The sequence below is a fragment of the Aethalodelphis obliquidens genome, unplaced genomic scaffold (genome assembly GCF_003676395.1).
Source record: "Aethalodelphis obliquidens isolate GAN/ISIS:26980383/991018 unplaced genomic scaffold, ASM367639v1 scaffold13, whole genome shotgun sequence".
Classification (NCBI taxonomy): domain Eukaryota; kingdom Metazoa; phylum Chordata; class Mammalia; order Artiodactyla; family Delphinidae; genus Aethalodelphis; species Aethalodelphis obliquidens.
In genome coordinates, this window is record NW_020837957.1 from 4900776 (window position 1) to 4916685 (window position 15910).

The following is a 15910-nucleotide window of genomic DNA, read 5'->3' on the forward strand; positions in this document are numbered from 1 at the left end:
AAAAAAAAAAAAAAAAAAAAAGCTAGGAAGGAGTATTAACATTCCCAGGTATCTTCCTAATCTTCCAAGCTGTGAAACAACTGAGATCTGAGTGGAACATGGTACGAGGAGTGGGGGAAGTGGGGGAACAAGGGGTAGATTGCACTGAGCACCCCTGATTAGTCACGCCTGAATGTGTCATCCCATGTTGCCCTGTCAGAGCCTGATAAGCATCTAGGGAATTAGAAGAGCCGTTCCGGTGCTATGTCTGCAAAACACCACCCTTACTTTTCTGTAAACAGCAAATAATTTATTTGTAAAAGTCAAAGTTTTTCCTTGAAGGTGAGTTTTGTTTCAGAAGCTGTCTGTGTGGTTTTCTTTAAATCCTTGTTTCCCCCGGAGTAGCGTCTGTCTTTATGTCTTGCAGAAAACATAAAACCCTACATCTGTTATGAAATCCGCGTGCATGCACTTTCAGGGGACCAGGGAGGATGCAACTCCATCCGGGGTAACTCTAAGCACAAAGGTGAGTCTTGGGACCTTTTGCCCAATTTTGCTGTAGTTTAATGGTTTGGATTTGGAGGGTGACAAAAGCCTCCTGTGTTCTACTTCACAGCACCACTGAGTGGCCCCCACATTAATGCCATCTCAGAGGAAAAAGGGAGCATTTTAATTTCATGGAACGAAATTCCAGCCCGGGAGCAAATGGGCTGCATCCTCCATTACAGGATATATTGGAAGGAACAGGACTCCGATTCCCAGCCTCAGCTTTGTGGTATGTGTGAGAAACAAAGCCAGCAGGGTCTTTCTTGTTTAGATGTTGGGAAAACACAAGGGTGTGCAAGTGCTAGCACCATACCTGGCACTTAGGAGGTGCTCCATAAATATATGTGAAATTAATTGAATGAAGAAAAATAGACATCTAAACACACACACACACTCACACACACAAAGTTACTGAATATGTGTTACGTGCCAAGCAAATTGAAGAAATGAAGTTACTGGACGAGGCTTTCAAGGAGCTTACTCATATGGGGAGATAGCATTTCAAAAAGCAATAAGTGTGCTTTGATACTATTATATAGACCCTTGAGGCTTGCAGGAAATGCATTTGGAGAATCTTCGAATCACCACACTTGCAAATATCATCATAGCATATTATTTTCTCCTTAAATGGATAAAATACAATTTAAGTAACTCCTTATGACCCGTAATTACGCTGTAAGACTAAAGCAATTAAATTCTGGCTGGAGCATTATCTCAAATGATTTCATCACTCGTTCACCGAGCAGTTCCAAGTCACTTGCCAGATTTAATGTTCTAATCTTTGATTTACTCAGTTTTGTTTTGTTTTTCCTGGCTTGAGCTTCCCTTTAGTATTTCATAGGCAGCTGGCTTTCTTTCGGGAGCATTTATCATAAAGAAGCAACCATTTTATTCCTTCGTGAGAACTATTAGGTCCAAGAAGAATGTAACAAAGCCAGCCTGAGATGTAGGTGTCAGAGGGCTGCCTGCAGAGTGATTTTTACCTGGGAAACCTGAGGAATTGGTCCTCTCTCTTGACCTTAGATCTGCAGTACTGCTTCTCTAAAAGTTATGACTTTTAAAGCTAATTAATTTCTTATTACATAAATAATACTTGTATATAGAAAAACATTCAAATAGTTCAAAAAGATATAAAGTGGAAATTATCCCTTCCTCCATACTTAGGCTGTTAGCAGTTCTTTGTGTGTTCGTCCAGAAAAAAACTTAATGCATACACTAGCATACATTTGGGATAAACATCTGTATTTTGATCTGCACCTTACTTTTGCCTCTCAATAATGCATACTGAGATCTTTCCACATCAATCCATGTGGACTTGTCTCATTCTTTTTTTAACAGCTTTATAGTATTCCACTGTAAGATCTTACAATAATCAGCTTAATAATCCACCATTGTTAAATACAGCAGATCACTGAACAGCACTGCTCCCCACTGTCGGGGTCAGTTCTGAAATGCACCAAAGGTGATGAATCAATTGATCTCGTCATGAGCCATTTGGAATACTTCATATGAAATTTGCTCCCCCCCAATTTTTCATTTTGACAGAATTTAAACCAAGATACTTATTTACAACAAGATCAACATGGTTAGATGGTTCTTAAATCTGCTCTTGTAGATGTTGAAGAAATTACCTACCTTTTTTGCACCAAATCTGATGAATCTAAAATCTGTGTAAGGGTATTTTAAAATAAGTTTAAAGGGGAGAAGGTGCAGATTCAAAGCCCTGTTTTGTACCAGTTTTAGATGGTTTCCCTTTTAGCACTTACAGATGAACAAAGACCTGTTCCCTATCTTCAGAGAGCTCACAGTGCACCCAGGGAGATGGAAAAGTACACAAAAGTGATATGTAAGTGCTGTAATCAAGGACTGACACCTACTATCGCATTGGGCAACCAGAAATCATTGGCAAATCCACAAGTGCCATTTCTAGAGAGTGGTAGAGGGCAGTAGGTTGAGGAGGAGGGAAAAAGAAAGCAGAGAGGCTCCACATCAGCAAAAGGAGGATGGAGTTCCGAGGCGTCTTCTGTCACGGCCCCTAACAGCACAAGCAGGGTGCAGTAGGAACACTTTGCCTGCCTGGGCAGGTGAGCGGGGTAGCCCTGGGGCGGGGCATCTGCATTCCCCAGGTGATTTGGGTCCACAGCCACTCCTCTGGAAGTTTGTTGATACTGCCATGTGCACTGCTCTATGGGCACACACATTCTACTTATCACTTGGCTGTTTTTGCCAACATGAGGGCAGAAGCCATGGCAGTTAGCTCACCATTGTCTCCCCCTTACCTATAATACAGCCAAGCACCCAGTAGGTGCTTAATAAAAATAGTATTTTTTGAGTAACAAATGGGTTAATACTGCCGTGGGCTTTGTCAAACCAATGCAGATGTTTAGATAAAAGCTGATTTCCAGGCGCCATGCAGCTGTTTTGCCTGGTACCACTTGACCTTCTTACTGGTGACCTTTCAGATGATTGGCAACCATCACATCTCCCTAAACTGGTGCCTTTGTCATTTAACCACCTTAAACCTAAAGTTTCAGATCCAAGAACAGAATGGCCTCCTTTATCTCTGCCAGAGATCACAGCCCAGACAAGGCAGCAGAACCAGTATTTCCTGCATGACTTCTTTCTTCCTTTACTCGCCTCAACCTATTTGCCAGCCAAACTGCTGACACCATCACCCTCCTCTTGGCTTCCCCCATAGTTTCTATTTTTATTCTTCAAATATACACATGTGCATGTATCTGTGTTTGCGTGTAAACTTTTTTGGCCCAACAAATCATTCAAACTCCTTCCCTTGTATTCCAACGGCTCATTCACTCCTGGAGTTAAGGATGCCCTAACACAGTTGGACGACTGACTCCCTGATGCTCGCCTATGCTTTGCGGCAGAAAGATGAGCAGAAAGTCTCTCCCAAATTATTGTTTTAGTCCCCTGCCTTGGGAATAAGAGACATTTTAGTGTAATCATAGAGCTGAAGTCTGTGCAAGCAATTTCATCAGGTTAAAGTAGGCTTGGGAATTTTCCACATGGTACTTTTTCTCAAAAGGATGTAAAATATAGAAATTGCTCTGATAGTCACAGCTGTTAAATGATCTGCTCAGGCCTCAGCTCCTTTGGGTGCAAAGGATGCAATAATTGGGTTGCAATAATATTGGATGCAATAATACAGGGTTCCATCTTGCTGGTCACACATAGTAAGTAGGGGTGAGTGAGTGTAAGGGGTCTGTTTTCCCTACTAGATGGTGAACTCTTTGAGGCAGATTCTGTGCCTTGGTGCCTTGTCCAGGGCAAACACTCAATAAATATGTGTGACTGTTGAAATAAATTCAGCAAACAGGGTCAAGATCTGACTTGCCCTGGGGTTTGTGAGACAGTAACTAATGTTGAGGCACAAAGTGCTGAGTTCTAGTTTCCACTTTGATCACCAGCACACACACAGGTCTGCTGAGCAAACCAGTAGGCTACACCTGTCAAAGTTCTTGCCTCGATTCTATAGCCCCCCTCAGTTTTTGAGAGGTCACTCCAAAACTCACACCCAGCAGATCCGTGGAGGAGGAGACTGCCTATTTACTAAAGGCTACCGATATTCATATCTCTTGGAGGAAAAAAACAGCATCAACACATTGCTCAAAAACCAAAGTCTTACTTGCTGAGAACCTGCAGGGGTGTTAAAAGCATAAAGAACTGACAGTCTAGCCTTGAACTACCAAAATAAATCTAAGTACCATTGTTCTCATTTTTTAGATTTTATGTCAAATTGAAGCAGATCAATGATTAAACCCACTACGACCAGTACCCAGAACTTACCAAAAAATAAAAAAGAAAGTCAGAATTAATAAATGTTATTAACTGTCTATTTCATTCATTGCTAAACTTAGCTTGCTTAAAAATTCCGTTGAAAAAAAAAAAAAAAAATTCCGTTGAAAATAATTTGTACATTTAGTCTCCTCCCCAGGAGTTCTCAAATATACCTGATAAATGTCGGAAACATCATAGTCATAGGAAATAGAAGAAGTTACTACCGCTAAATAGTTTCAAAAGCAAAATAATAAACATTCTTTGAAAAGATTTTACCACAGGAAAAAAACGTAATTCTTCTGATATGCTGTGAAGTGGTGCTGTCATAAATGACAGTGCCTAGGGCCTTTTAAAGTGTTCAGTATTAATGAATTAGGACTACTTTAAAGCAGCAATGTGCTTTCCTCTTTCAAATTAAATGAAGCATTAACAAATAAAAATGAGTAAGAGCCCACATTCAGATATTTCCTTTAATTTGTGCCTTAACCTTTATATTTATCTTCCTTTCAGAAATTCCCTATAGGGTCTCCCCAAATTCTCATCCCATAGACAGCCTGCGGCCCAGAGTGACATACATTCTATGGATGACAGCTCTGACAGCTGCTGGTGAAAGCCCCCAAGGAAATGAAAGAGAATTTTGTCTGCAAGGTAAGAACCACCCTTAGAGAGGGCAAGTCCACTGTGAATTCCTACACAGGAGTATACTCCCACTCCTTGATATGGAGATTATCAGATTTTCTGTAATTCACTAATTACTTTCTTGCCGCTATACCTTTGCCCTTCCTATTTCCTCTAACCAGAGTGCCCTACCATTACATTGTCTGCTTGGAGACAGTGTCTACTCGTTTTTCTAAACTCAGCAAAAATGTTGCCCCCTCCAGAAAGCCTTCCCAAATGCACATCCATATTTCCTTCATAATGCGCTATACTTGACCCCTATTCAAAACTCTGAATCCAACAGGCAGGGACTAGTATCTGTTTAATCTCTATCATCAAGGTCTAGAATGGCACCCAGCACATAGTACTTGTTAAATGAATATCTGTTCAATGAATGATGAGAATAATCCCAAAAATAATACAGCTACTGCATATCAGATAGTTATGTGCCAGGCACTGTGTTAAGCTCTTTGAATACTGCATCAGTTTGCTGGGGCTCTTGTAACAAAGTACCACAAACTGAGTGGCTTAAACAACAGAAATTCATTTCCTCACAGTTCTGGAGGCTGGAAGTCTGAGATCAAGGTGTCAACAGAGTTGGCTTCCTCCAAGGGCTATGAGAGAATCTGTTCCACGCCTCTCACCTAGCGACTGGGGGCAATCTTCGGCATTCCTTGGTTTCTAGATCTCTACCTTCATCTCACTTAAAGTTTTCCTTGTGTGTTTCTCTTTGTTCAAAATTGCCCTTTTTACAAGGATACCAGTCATGTCAGACTAGGGGCCACCCTACTCCAGCCTGACCTGTCTTAACTAATTACCTCTGCAATGACCCTATTTACAAATAAGGTCACTTTCTGAGGTACTTACTGAGTTGGAACTTCAATATATGAATTTTGGGGGTGGGAGGACACAATTCAACACATGTAACACATACGTTTACTCGTTTAATCCTGCCCACAACCAAGTAATGTGACTGCTTTACATGCCTGTACCTGGCCATACTACCAGGCACTCAATACGAAATGAATAAAAGAATGAGAGATTATGATGCCTTTTTACAGGTGTGAGGTACAAAAAGATTACCCAAGGTCTTAGAGGTGGCAAGTGGCAGAACTACAAATCAGACACAGATTTGAGTTTCTTAAGTTAAATTTGAGTATGTGACGAAGTGACCCAGCTAACATGAGTTTCTCTCCACTGGCTAAATTATGCTTTTCTCTCTGGCAGCCCCTGTTTGCATCTGCTCTAAGCATAAAACAAGCTGTTCTTGCTTTATGACATGGAGTATCAAGTTAATCATTCAGGGCTTTGTTGTTCTATGCCAGATACTCCTCCACTGGGGAAAGTGACAAGCCCTCTTCTCAAGCACTCCCATGAAAGTTAACTTGTGAGCAATTAATTGGACTAAGGACTCAGCATCTTTCTACTCCTGGTACTCCAGACTCGTCCCATCTGCCCGGAAAGAAAGGCAGATGCTAACGAAATGTCAGATTGTGCCGATTGTGTGGGGTGGTAACAAGGTTTCCTGCATTAACTCCCCTGTTCAGCCCTGGGAAAAGCCCCTGTCACAGGGGCTAGCAGGTCTCTGGCCGCTAGTGGCCCCTGGTCACCCTCCCTCCCACCCTGTTCTTCACTCTATCAGAAGAATCTTTCTACAAGATCCCTGTTGCTACATTCTACCTCCTGTTGCAACCCATCGGTGGTTCCCCACGGGCTTTCAAGCTAGAATTTAAACTGCTTTGTTACCAAGCCCTGCACGACCTGGTCCTGTTCATCCATCTAGCTTTGTTGTCTGCCGCATACTCATCATTCATACTGGAAAGCAAGGCCAGACTATTTGCGGTTGCTGAAGCACTCGCTCTTTCCTCCTTCCGTGCTTGCTGTCTAGTCTGCACTTCCCTAATTTGTCCACTTAGCCAACTCCTAGCCATCCGACTCTAAACTTTTGACATCCTGCCTTTTGGGAAACCTTCCTGAGCTGCTCGTGAAGCCATTTCCCATGCTGTTCTCGGTGACACAGCCTTGTACATGCTGTTTTTACATGTATCCCGTGGCATCATGGTTTACTGTTTATGTGTTTACACATCTGTCTCCTGGACTGTCTTCAGAGCCTATGTCCCATTCACCTGTGTATTACAGCACCTAATCTGGCCTGTTACATGGTTTACATTCAATACATGTTGGATGAATTAATGAAAAATTCCAACACGTAGTGAAATATTTACATGTCATAGGAAGGAATCAGAACAATTTCAAAGACCCTAGGTAGACAGAGGGCTTATCCAATGGTTTGGTAAAATTAATAGCTACCATTTCTTGAGGCCTCCTCTGTTCAAGTACATGGCTGTGCCCTTTAAATACACCATCTCTAATGTTCACAACAACCTGCAAGGTAGATGTCATCGTTCACCTTTTGTAGATCAGGAATCTGAGGTCCACACATCAGTCAGCGGCAGAGTTAGGAATGGAATCCAGGGCTTCCAGTTCACAACCAGTGCTTTGTATACCACACTCCCTTTCCTTCTGCACCTATTAGAGGAAGAAGCCCTTGTAGGGCTGGAGCTCCTTCCTTTGAACCTTAGTATTGGCCCCTTTGGGCCCTTTCTTCCTTCTTCAGTGGGCGAAAGAGAGTTGGCCTTGTTCCTGAGTCTAGCTATCCAGGAGCTGTGGGTAAAGCCCAGCGGGTTCACACAACAGTCAGTATTTAGAAATGTTCATTGACGATAACTCAGTCACAGGGTATGCTAACTTTTCGTTTCAGGTAAAGCCAATTGGAGCACATTTGTGGCACCAAGCATTTGCATGGGTGTCATCATGGTGGGCGTTCTCTCAGTGCGTTGCTTCCGGCAAAAGTAAGTTCATTACACCTGCCAACTTTGGTAAATTTTTTTTTTTTTTCATATAATAGCTGTTGCTGCTATGGGTCAAAAAAATGGTTACTCTCCTACATCGCTGGTAGCACACTAAATATAGTCACCTTTTTGGGGTGACAGTATATGTTTAATTTTAAAAAATATTAAACATTTCACCTAGCAATTCCCATCTAAGTATATCATAGGTATATACAGATATTTAGTGGCAACTATGTTCACTGAAGTATCGTTCATAGAAGGAAAACAATTTGAAGCAACCTAAATGCCTAACGACGTGGGATTGGTTAAATAAATCACAGTATATTTCATGCTATACAGCATACTATGCATTCATTAAAGATGTAGAAGAAAATTAAATGGTATGAATATTTGCTATATTACATTTTAAAAAGCAGGTTGCAAAACATGTACTTTCATTTTTAAAAAATAGTGCATACACACGTGCCCACAGACACGCAAGTTATATTAGTTAGCATTTAATTTGGTTGTATGTAACATAAAAATATGACAAATGAGCTAAGTTTCTCACCCAGGTAAAGTAAGTAAACTCAGGTAACGGCTGGTGTAGGAGGTCCCCAGTCATCAGAGACCTAGGCTCCTTCTTTTTCTGCTTCACTATCCCGACATTGGCTTTCATCATCAAGTTCACCTCATGGTACAATGGCTGCAGGAACTATGGCCATCGTGCCTGCATTCTACAACTACAGGGAGAGGGGAGGTGCCCACACCCACCTTTTCAAGACACATGAAGAAGTCACACATGGCACTTTAGGTTACCTCTCATTCGCCAGAACTTGGTGAGGCAAGGAAGGCTTAAAACTGTGGCCTTTTAGCTGGGCTTATTGTTGTCCCAGTACATCAGGGTCCCCTTTCTAAGAAAGAGGGGAAAATGGGTATTGGACGGCAGTTAATACTGTGGGCTCCAAGGACATACACTAAAATATTAATGGTGGTTATAACAGGGGATAGAATCATAGTGCTTTTAGTTCTATTTAACTGTATTTCCTAAAATTTCTTTAAACATGTATTATTTGGTAAAGAGAATTTTTTAAATGAGTTACTTATTCAATAGTTTTCTTCAGATGTTGTGTAATGTAGGAGAAGAGGTCAAAATAAAACTAGCTCAAAGTCATTCTACTAGTCATTGAACCTGTCTGAAAGGTTTTCCATTTATTGAAGTTCCCCCATATGTGATAATTCAAAGCAGAGCTCTCTTTAGGTAGACTTTGAAAAAGTTGAACTCAAAGAGTCAACTAGGATCACATGCATCCTCTCTTCAGGGAAATAGTATCAGTTAGGGTGGAGGCTTCTGCTGTTAAAGAAAAAAAAAGAGCCCCCAAATATAGTGGCTTTAATAAAATAGCTCATTTTTCTCCCATATAATAGTTCTAAGGTATGTCATCCAGATTGGTTGGCAGCTCTGCTCCACACTGTCATTTAGGGATCTAATTGTCTTCCACTTTATTGGCCCACCATCCCTTGGGTACTTTCCTCACCTGCATGATCTATACTAGGTCACAGGTACCTCTGCTCACATTTCTTTGGAAAAAAACCTAGTCACATGGCCTCATCTCTTGTTTCAAAGGGTTGAGCACGTCCCAGAAGCTTACTTTTCTTATTAAACAAAGTGTGTTAAAGCCAAGTCTTTAAAAATGCTTCATATTGGTCTTGAAATTTTTTTAAAAAATAGTCAAAATAGTTGTCATATGCATATGAGAAACATTTTTAGGATTTTTTCTTCCACATAATAAACTCACTTTAAAATATTTTCAAAAACCCAGAGATGTGGGAAGAAGAAATAAAAAGACCCTCTGATCGCCAAATACAACTACTTTAATAGTTTGGATATTTCCATATTGGTATTTTTTTTGGCATTTTTTTAATTGGTTATGTCCAAGCTGTTTATACCACCTGTATCCCATTTTGTTTTCATTACAAGCTCTTTATAAACATTCTAATTTACTAAATATAAATAGTAATCTCCCCAAGGGTACTGACCATGTCCTCTTGTTTGCTGCTTTATCCCCAGCATGTGGCACTGTGCTGGTCATACATTAAGGATTCAATCAACGTTTGTTGAGTGAGTGCTTGGCTGCTTAGTGTAGCTAAACATTACACCGAGCCAAAGTCCCATAGTTTATTTAGCAAACCCTAAGTGGTTGCACCACGAGTCCTTATCATCTATAAACTTCACAGAAAACTAGTCCAGACTTGGGTGATGCATCATCTTTCTCCTGCAGTGTTTACATTTTACTCATTTGCATACCCCTACACTGAAGTCACTGTGCTTCCATGCCACCGTGTGCCCACTTAACCCATGTCACTGTTTTCTTTACCTGCAGGGTATTTGTTCTCCTTTTGGCCCTCAGACCTCAGTGGTGTAGCAAAGAAATTCCAGACCCAGCGAATAGCACTTGGGCCAAGAAATATCCCATTGTGGAGGTAAGGTATAAAGCCTTAGTGGTCAGTCGATGGGGTTCTGGTGATCAGTACATCTAAGTCTTTCATTGTAGTACAGGGAAACCTCAGTGTTTAGATCCTATGGATAAGCTGCTTATCACGAGTGCTAGGTTACCATCGGAGTCATCACTCCCATGCACAGGAATTTTCTGAAGCTTATGACCAAGACTAAAAGACCCATAACTTTTCATTCCTCTCTATGCCTTCTGTTCCTCTCCTCACCTCAGCTCACTTCAAAAGAAATTTTAAAAGCAAATATATTTGCCAAGCACTAGTCTGAGCATTGGCTCATCCAAATTCAAGAGCACTGAAGCTTTACTGTGATGTTCCCCGTCCTGTGTGAGCACAGAACAGATAAATAGAGCCCAGACTATTTTGGTCTTGGCAGGAAGCCAGTAAGTCATTCCGTTGTGCAAGGAAAAGGTTTGAAGGCAGGAGAGGTTGCTCAGCTGCAGATGAGCGTGCTGGGAGTAAAGGACACGCAGGGAGCGGCTGCCACAGTCCTAGGAGGGAAGAGCAGCTCACAGCGGGCAGCAGGGTCTGTCTCTGACGGAGGGTCTTGAAGGGGAGGAGAGGGGTGCCCACATTCTTCCCATCACCCGGCGCCTCGGCAGCCCCGCACTCTCGCATCGTATAGCCCTCCTCCTCCAAGATTCTTCTCTTCAGTCACCCATGCCTCATCCAGAAGCCAGTGGTACCAGCCGCCTCTCAGAGAAAGAGCTGGTCCCAGCCATGTCTGCCTCCGTAGGAAGTTAAGTCACCGCAGTTTAATGCCTTTGAAATAAGGCCACCTCTGCCACTTACTATGTCAATGACCCTTGAGCGCTTGCCCGATGACATGAGCCTTAGTTTTATCCTCCGTAAAATAGGAATTGACAATATCTCTCATGTATATTGTTGTGAAGACTAAGTAAGATGCCATGTAAAGCACATGGCTCATACAAGGCAAAGATCATTCATTTTCTTCCCAGGAAGATTTACACTTGAAGTCTCCTCTGTCTATTGAGGAGTTTTGTTGCTGTTAAGTTACAGTAGCAAGAACAGTATAATAATAACAGTATATGTATGTGCGTGTATATGTCGTATATATGATAGATGTTTGATATATATTTGATTATACATGACATATAATTATATATGATATACAACAGTATTACATAATAATATATTTACATTTATATATACACATAACATACATTACTTTCTCTATGCCAGGCACTTAAAAAAAATTTTCATGCATTAACACCTAATCTGTACAACAGCTTTATGAGATTGTAATATTATTATCCCCATTTTTCAGATGAGGAAAGTGAGGGACAGAGGACTCAGTAACTTGCCCAGTGTTAGTCAGCTTGTAGGTGGACCCTGGATTCACATACAAGCAGGATGTGCTGTCCTCCATTATACTATACGTTCTAAAAGATCTTAAGCACAGGCTGAGGGGTGTGTTTCCAGCAGTCAAAACCTCTGAGCTGAACAGACTAACTCAAGAGGTGTTCACACACTGGGCCCTCACTTGGTGGCAATATTGTGATGACCTATGGGAAGGCACTCAATAAGGATGCCACTGCTAGTATTAGAGGGGATTCATGTACCAGGAACTGAATCAACTGAGCTCTAAGATCTCTCTCTTCCAATGCGGAGATTCCACAGTCCCATGTCCTAAAAGCCTGAAATAGCACAGTGAGAAGCAGCTCTGGGTCAGTCGCTGACACCTGGCTCCCAAGCTGGTAGCTGTGGCATCATGGCCTCTATTTGCCACTGCCTGGACACGAGGGGATACAGAGGCATGCAGAGCCACTGAAGAGCCCACAAAAGCCTAGAAGAGATGCTGAGAAAGACAAAGAGTTAGAGAAAGTAACACATGGAAAAAATAACAGAAATTGCCATACACATGCCCAAAGTTGTACAGTATGAGTATGTTCACTGCAGCATTATAAATAGAAGCCGTAACGTAACCTGCCACCAGGGGGCTAGGTTAAACATTTGGGTATATCTGTACAACAGGATGTTGCACACCTACTCAAAAAAAATGAGATCTATATGTGTCTAACATCTCTAATATATTTAAAAGTGAAAAAAAGCAAAGTTTGTACTAATTGTCTAAAGTGGGTTCTCATTTGTATAAAAAGATGATTTTATACACACACACACAGTCTCCAACATGTACACAGGATATTTCTGGAAGCCTAAATATGAAACTGATAATGGTGGTTGCCTTTGGGGAGGCAGCTGTAGGCATGAAGCCCACTTAATTTTTATTACAAATTCCCTTTGAACTTAAAAAAATTTTTTTACAAAACTATGTGCATATATTTCTTTTGCAAAAATAACCAGTAAATTAGAAAATAAAAAAAAATTAAACATGCCATCTATGATGGCCTTGTGGCAGCCTCAGAACCCCATGTCACTTGACCCTTGAAGGGGTAGACTGTTTTTAAAGACCCAAACTGCTCTCCTGGTGACAGGCTGGGGCAGACATCAGAAACACAAGTCTTTCACCTCCAACAAAATGTGCTTTAAGTTCTCAGACTTTACATCCCCCTACCATTTCTTAAAATGTGGCTAAAATGCCATGGGTCTTAAAGCTCTAGAGGGAAAGGCCCAGTCATAAAGGGGATCACTGGGATGTTATCTATTTTGAGCTTGTAAAAGCTTAAAATAGTTTCCATGATGTACCTGAGTTATTAGTGGTCCAAGACGCCTTGCCCCAGGACTTGTCAGCCAGGGGGGCTGCTTTGTAAAAGCTCTGAGGAACAGCCTCTATTGATACTGCCAGAGCTTTCAAGAAGGCAGAGCCTCGCACTGTGAAAACAACGTGATCCTCATCCAGTGAGATCTCTTCCATAGCAGTGGTCTCAGCACTTTGGCCGCTGCCAGTCACGTTCCAAGCCAGACCAATGTGCCAGGGCCAGTTTGCATAGCGATAGGGAAAAAGCAGGCTCCCGAAAGAAAAGTACACACGTACCCTCTGGCTGCTCAGCGCCCTTTGCAGAAGTCTACCCTAAGACAGCATCGTCATTCACTTTGGGGACAACTGCCATGCTCAAGGCAAGGGTGGGGACATCAGAGGCCAGTCCAAACCAAACCATTCTTGCACAACTTGGCATCCGACAGATGAGGGATCCAAAGTCCAGACAGGTAGACTGAGTTTTCCCAAGCCGTAGAGTCTCCGAGTTGGGACTAGTCCTCAGGGTTTGCCCTGTCCTAATGCTGTTTTTTGTTATTCTCCTCCTCCCTTAAGGCATGGTCCCTACTTGCAGATAGCTTACAGACATGTTAAAAAAAAAAAAAAAAAAAAGTGACAGCATAAAGCTTCTTGTGCTAAGAACCTAACAGGTGGCTTCTTTGCTGTTGTAGGAATCCAGTGGAGGGAACAGTCACTAGGGGCTTCATGAAAGCAGGCTTTGGAGATCTGCTTCAGAAAGATCAAGCAGTCAGCATAAAACATAGTTTCAAGGACGTAAAGAGAGCCCAATAAAGCCTGTAAAAAGAAATGTTAATAAAGTGCTTGAACTTGACTCAGGAATCAGTAATAAGTTTGGAAAGGAAAAATATGACACTGAAGAGCTGGTAACCAATTAGATGTCCAGAAAGACAAAGCAAGAAAAGTACCAACTGAAATTAGCTGTAGGGAAGAAAGGATGAACATCATTTCCAAAAAAGTTATTCCAGAGGGTTCTTTCTTATGAGCATAACTGACAAGGATATTACCCTGACAAAAAACCTTCAGTAGTTGTATCAAAGCCCAAACTCTTTAGCATCCCATAAAAGTCCCTTCAACATGTGACCTCCTTCTATTTCTGAAGCCTCAGTGTGTCTGTCCTAAGAACTAGCAGGTTCCAGAATAGACCAATTCTCCTTGCCCACCACCTCCTTACCTGGAAAATACTATACATCTCTCAGGATTCAGCCCTAGTGTGACCCTTTTAAATTCTTCTGTGCCTCATCCCCAGACAGATGCAAGCTCAGCCCTTCCTTTGCACACCCTCGTACCCTCTCTGCTAGAGGAAAAGCAGCTGGTGCAGTTTGACTCACCAGAAACAAGTCTAGTTGAAGGTTGAGCAGGGTAGCGAATCGCTCACTGGCTGGGGTTGACAGGAGTCCATGGCTCCTGCCTGTCTGCCTCCCCAGCAATGTTAACTGCTTCTCTTACCTCACAAAGTAAAGGCCCACAGTGTTCCACCTCGAGCTGACTAGGCAGTGCAGGCTGCCAGGCCTTTTGGAACCCTGGAGAAGTCGGTCGTCATGGCTACTTACTCAACATAGCCACATGAGTTTCTTCCTCCCCTTTTTCAGGAGGAGACGCAGCTGGCCTTGGATAGGCTCCTGACAGACTGGCCCACTCCCGAGGAACCTGAGATCCTGGTCATCAACAAAGTCCTTCACCAAGTGACCCCAGCCTTCAGACGTTCCCATCACCCCAACTGGCCAGAAAAGGGACAAGGAGTCCAAGGTCACTATACCTCTGAGGAAGACACAGGATACAGTGCCTCGAGCCCCCCACCTCCGAGAGCTCTCACAGCAGAGACAGGACAAGGGGTGGATCTGTACAAGGTGCTGGGGAGCAAGGGCCCCGACTCAACACCGGGAAACCCAGCCAGCCCCTCGACAGTCCTCCCAGTGGACTACCTTCCTGCCCATGAGGGCTACTTACCCTCCAACATAGATTATCTCCCTTCACGTGAGCCTCCCATAACTGACCCTTGGGAAGAACTGCCTCAGCACATCTCTCTTTCCATTTTCCCCTCGAGTTCCCTTCACCCACTCACCTCCTCCTGTGGTAAAAAGTTGACTCTGGATCAGTTAAAGATGGGGTGTGGCTCCCTCATGCTCTGAGTGGCAAAGCTTGAAGTTTGGAAAGTCGATGTGCCTCCAAGTGGCACAGCGTGCCCCATCTCCCCAGCCACCTGCTCCAGTGGTTGTTACGTCTGGTTGCAGCTAGAGGGCAGGCAAGCCAACTCAGGGTGAATCTCATCTCAAGATACCTCATCTTGCCTTCTCCAGAGCCTTAAGATCACATCCTCTGCTGTGTGGACCTAGAGACTCCAATCTGGGTTCCTGCAACTTTCTTGGCTATGTTGGCCAGAAAGGAGAAAGGCAAGAGTGGAAACCAAAACTCTTACTAGCAATGGCAGACAGTCCAGAGGACCATTCATCCAACAACTATTTACTGTTGACCCTGAATAATATGTTTGAGCTGCATGGGTCCACCTATATACAGATTTTTTTAAATAATAAATTCTACAGTACTACATGATCCATTGCTGGATGAGCCCATGGATGCAGAACCACAGATGAGGAAGGCCAGCTAAAAGTTATATGCAGATTCTCAACTGCACAGGGGAGTTGGCACCCCAACCCCCACATTGTTTAAGGGTCAACTTATAAAGCAGCTACTACAAACCAGGTCTTATGTCTAGATCAGTACCGTCCAATAGGCCTGAGATAGAAATGTTCTATGTATAGCTGCCCTGTTTGATCCAACAGATACTAACCACATTGGCCATTGATTACTTACGGATGTATCTCTAGTATGACTGAGGAATTGACTTTTTAATTGTAATTAGTCACATATGACACTTGGCCACTGTATTGGA

At 42.6% G+C, this 15910-nt stretch overlaps 1 protein-coding gene and 1 long non-coding RNA gene across 2 annotated transcripts in view; one reads left to right on the plus strand and one right to left on the minus strand.

Annotated features, from left to right (window-relative positions):
* The window catches only part of IL12RB2 (interleukin 12 receptor subunit beta 2), a 67859-nt gene extending 52677 nt beyond the window's left edge, over window positions 1–15182 (plus strand). The window contains exons 10-15 of the mRNA XM_027114026.1: window positions 407–505; window positions 596–754; window positions 4831–4968; window positions 7739–7829; window positions 10193–10292; window positions 14610–15182. Coding sequence (XP_026969827.1) covers window positions 407–505; window positions 596–754; window positions 4831–4968; window positions 7739–7829; window positions 10193–10292; window positions 14610–15149 — 1127 coding nt within the window. The 3' untranslated portion in view covers window positions 15150–15182. The remainder of the gene's footprint in view (window positions 1–406; window positions 506–595; window positions 755–4830; window positions 4969–7738; window positions 7830–10192; window positions 10293–14609) is intronic.
* Window positions 9669–15196, minus strand: LOC113624338 (uncharacterized). Its single transcript, XR_003434306.1, has 2 exons — window positions 15083–15196; window positions 9669–14737 (listed from the first exon to the last, which is right to left on the minus strand). It is a non-coding gene; the product is annotated as an uncharacterized LOC113624338 (long non-coding RNA).
* Window positions 15197–15910: the final 714 nt, after the last annotated feature.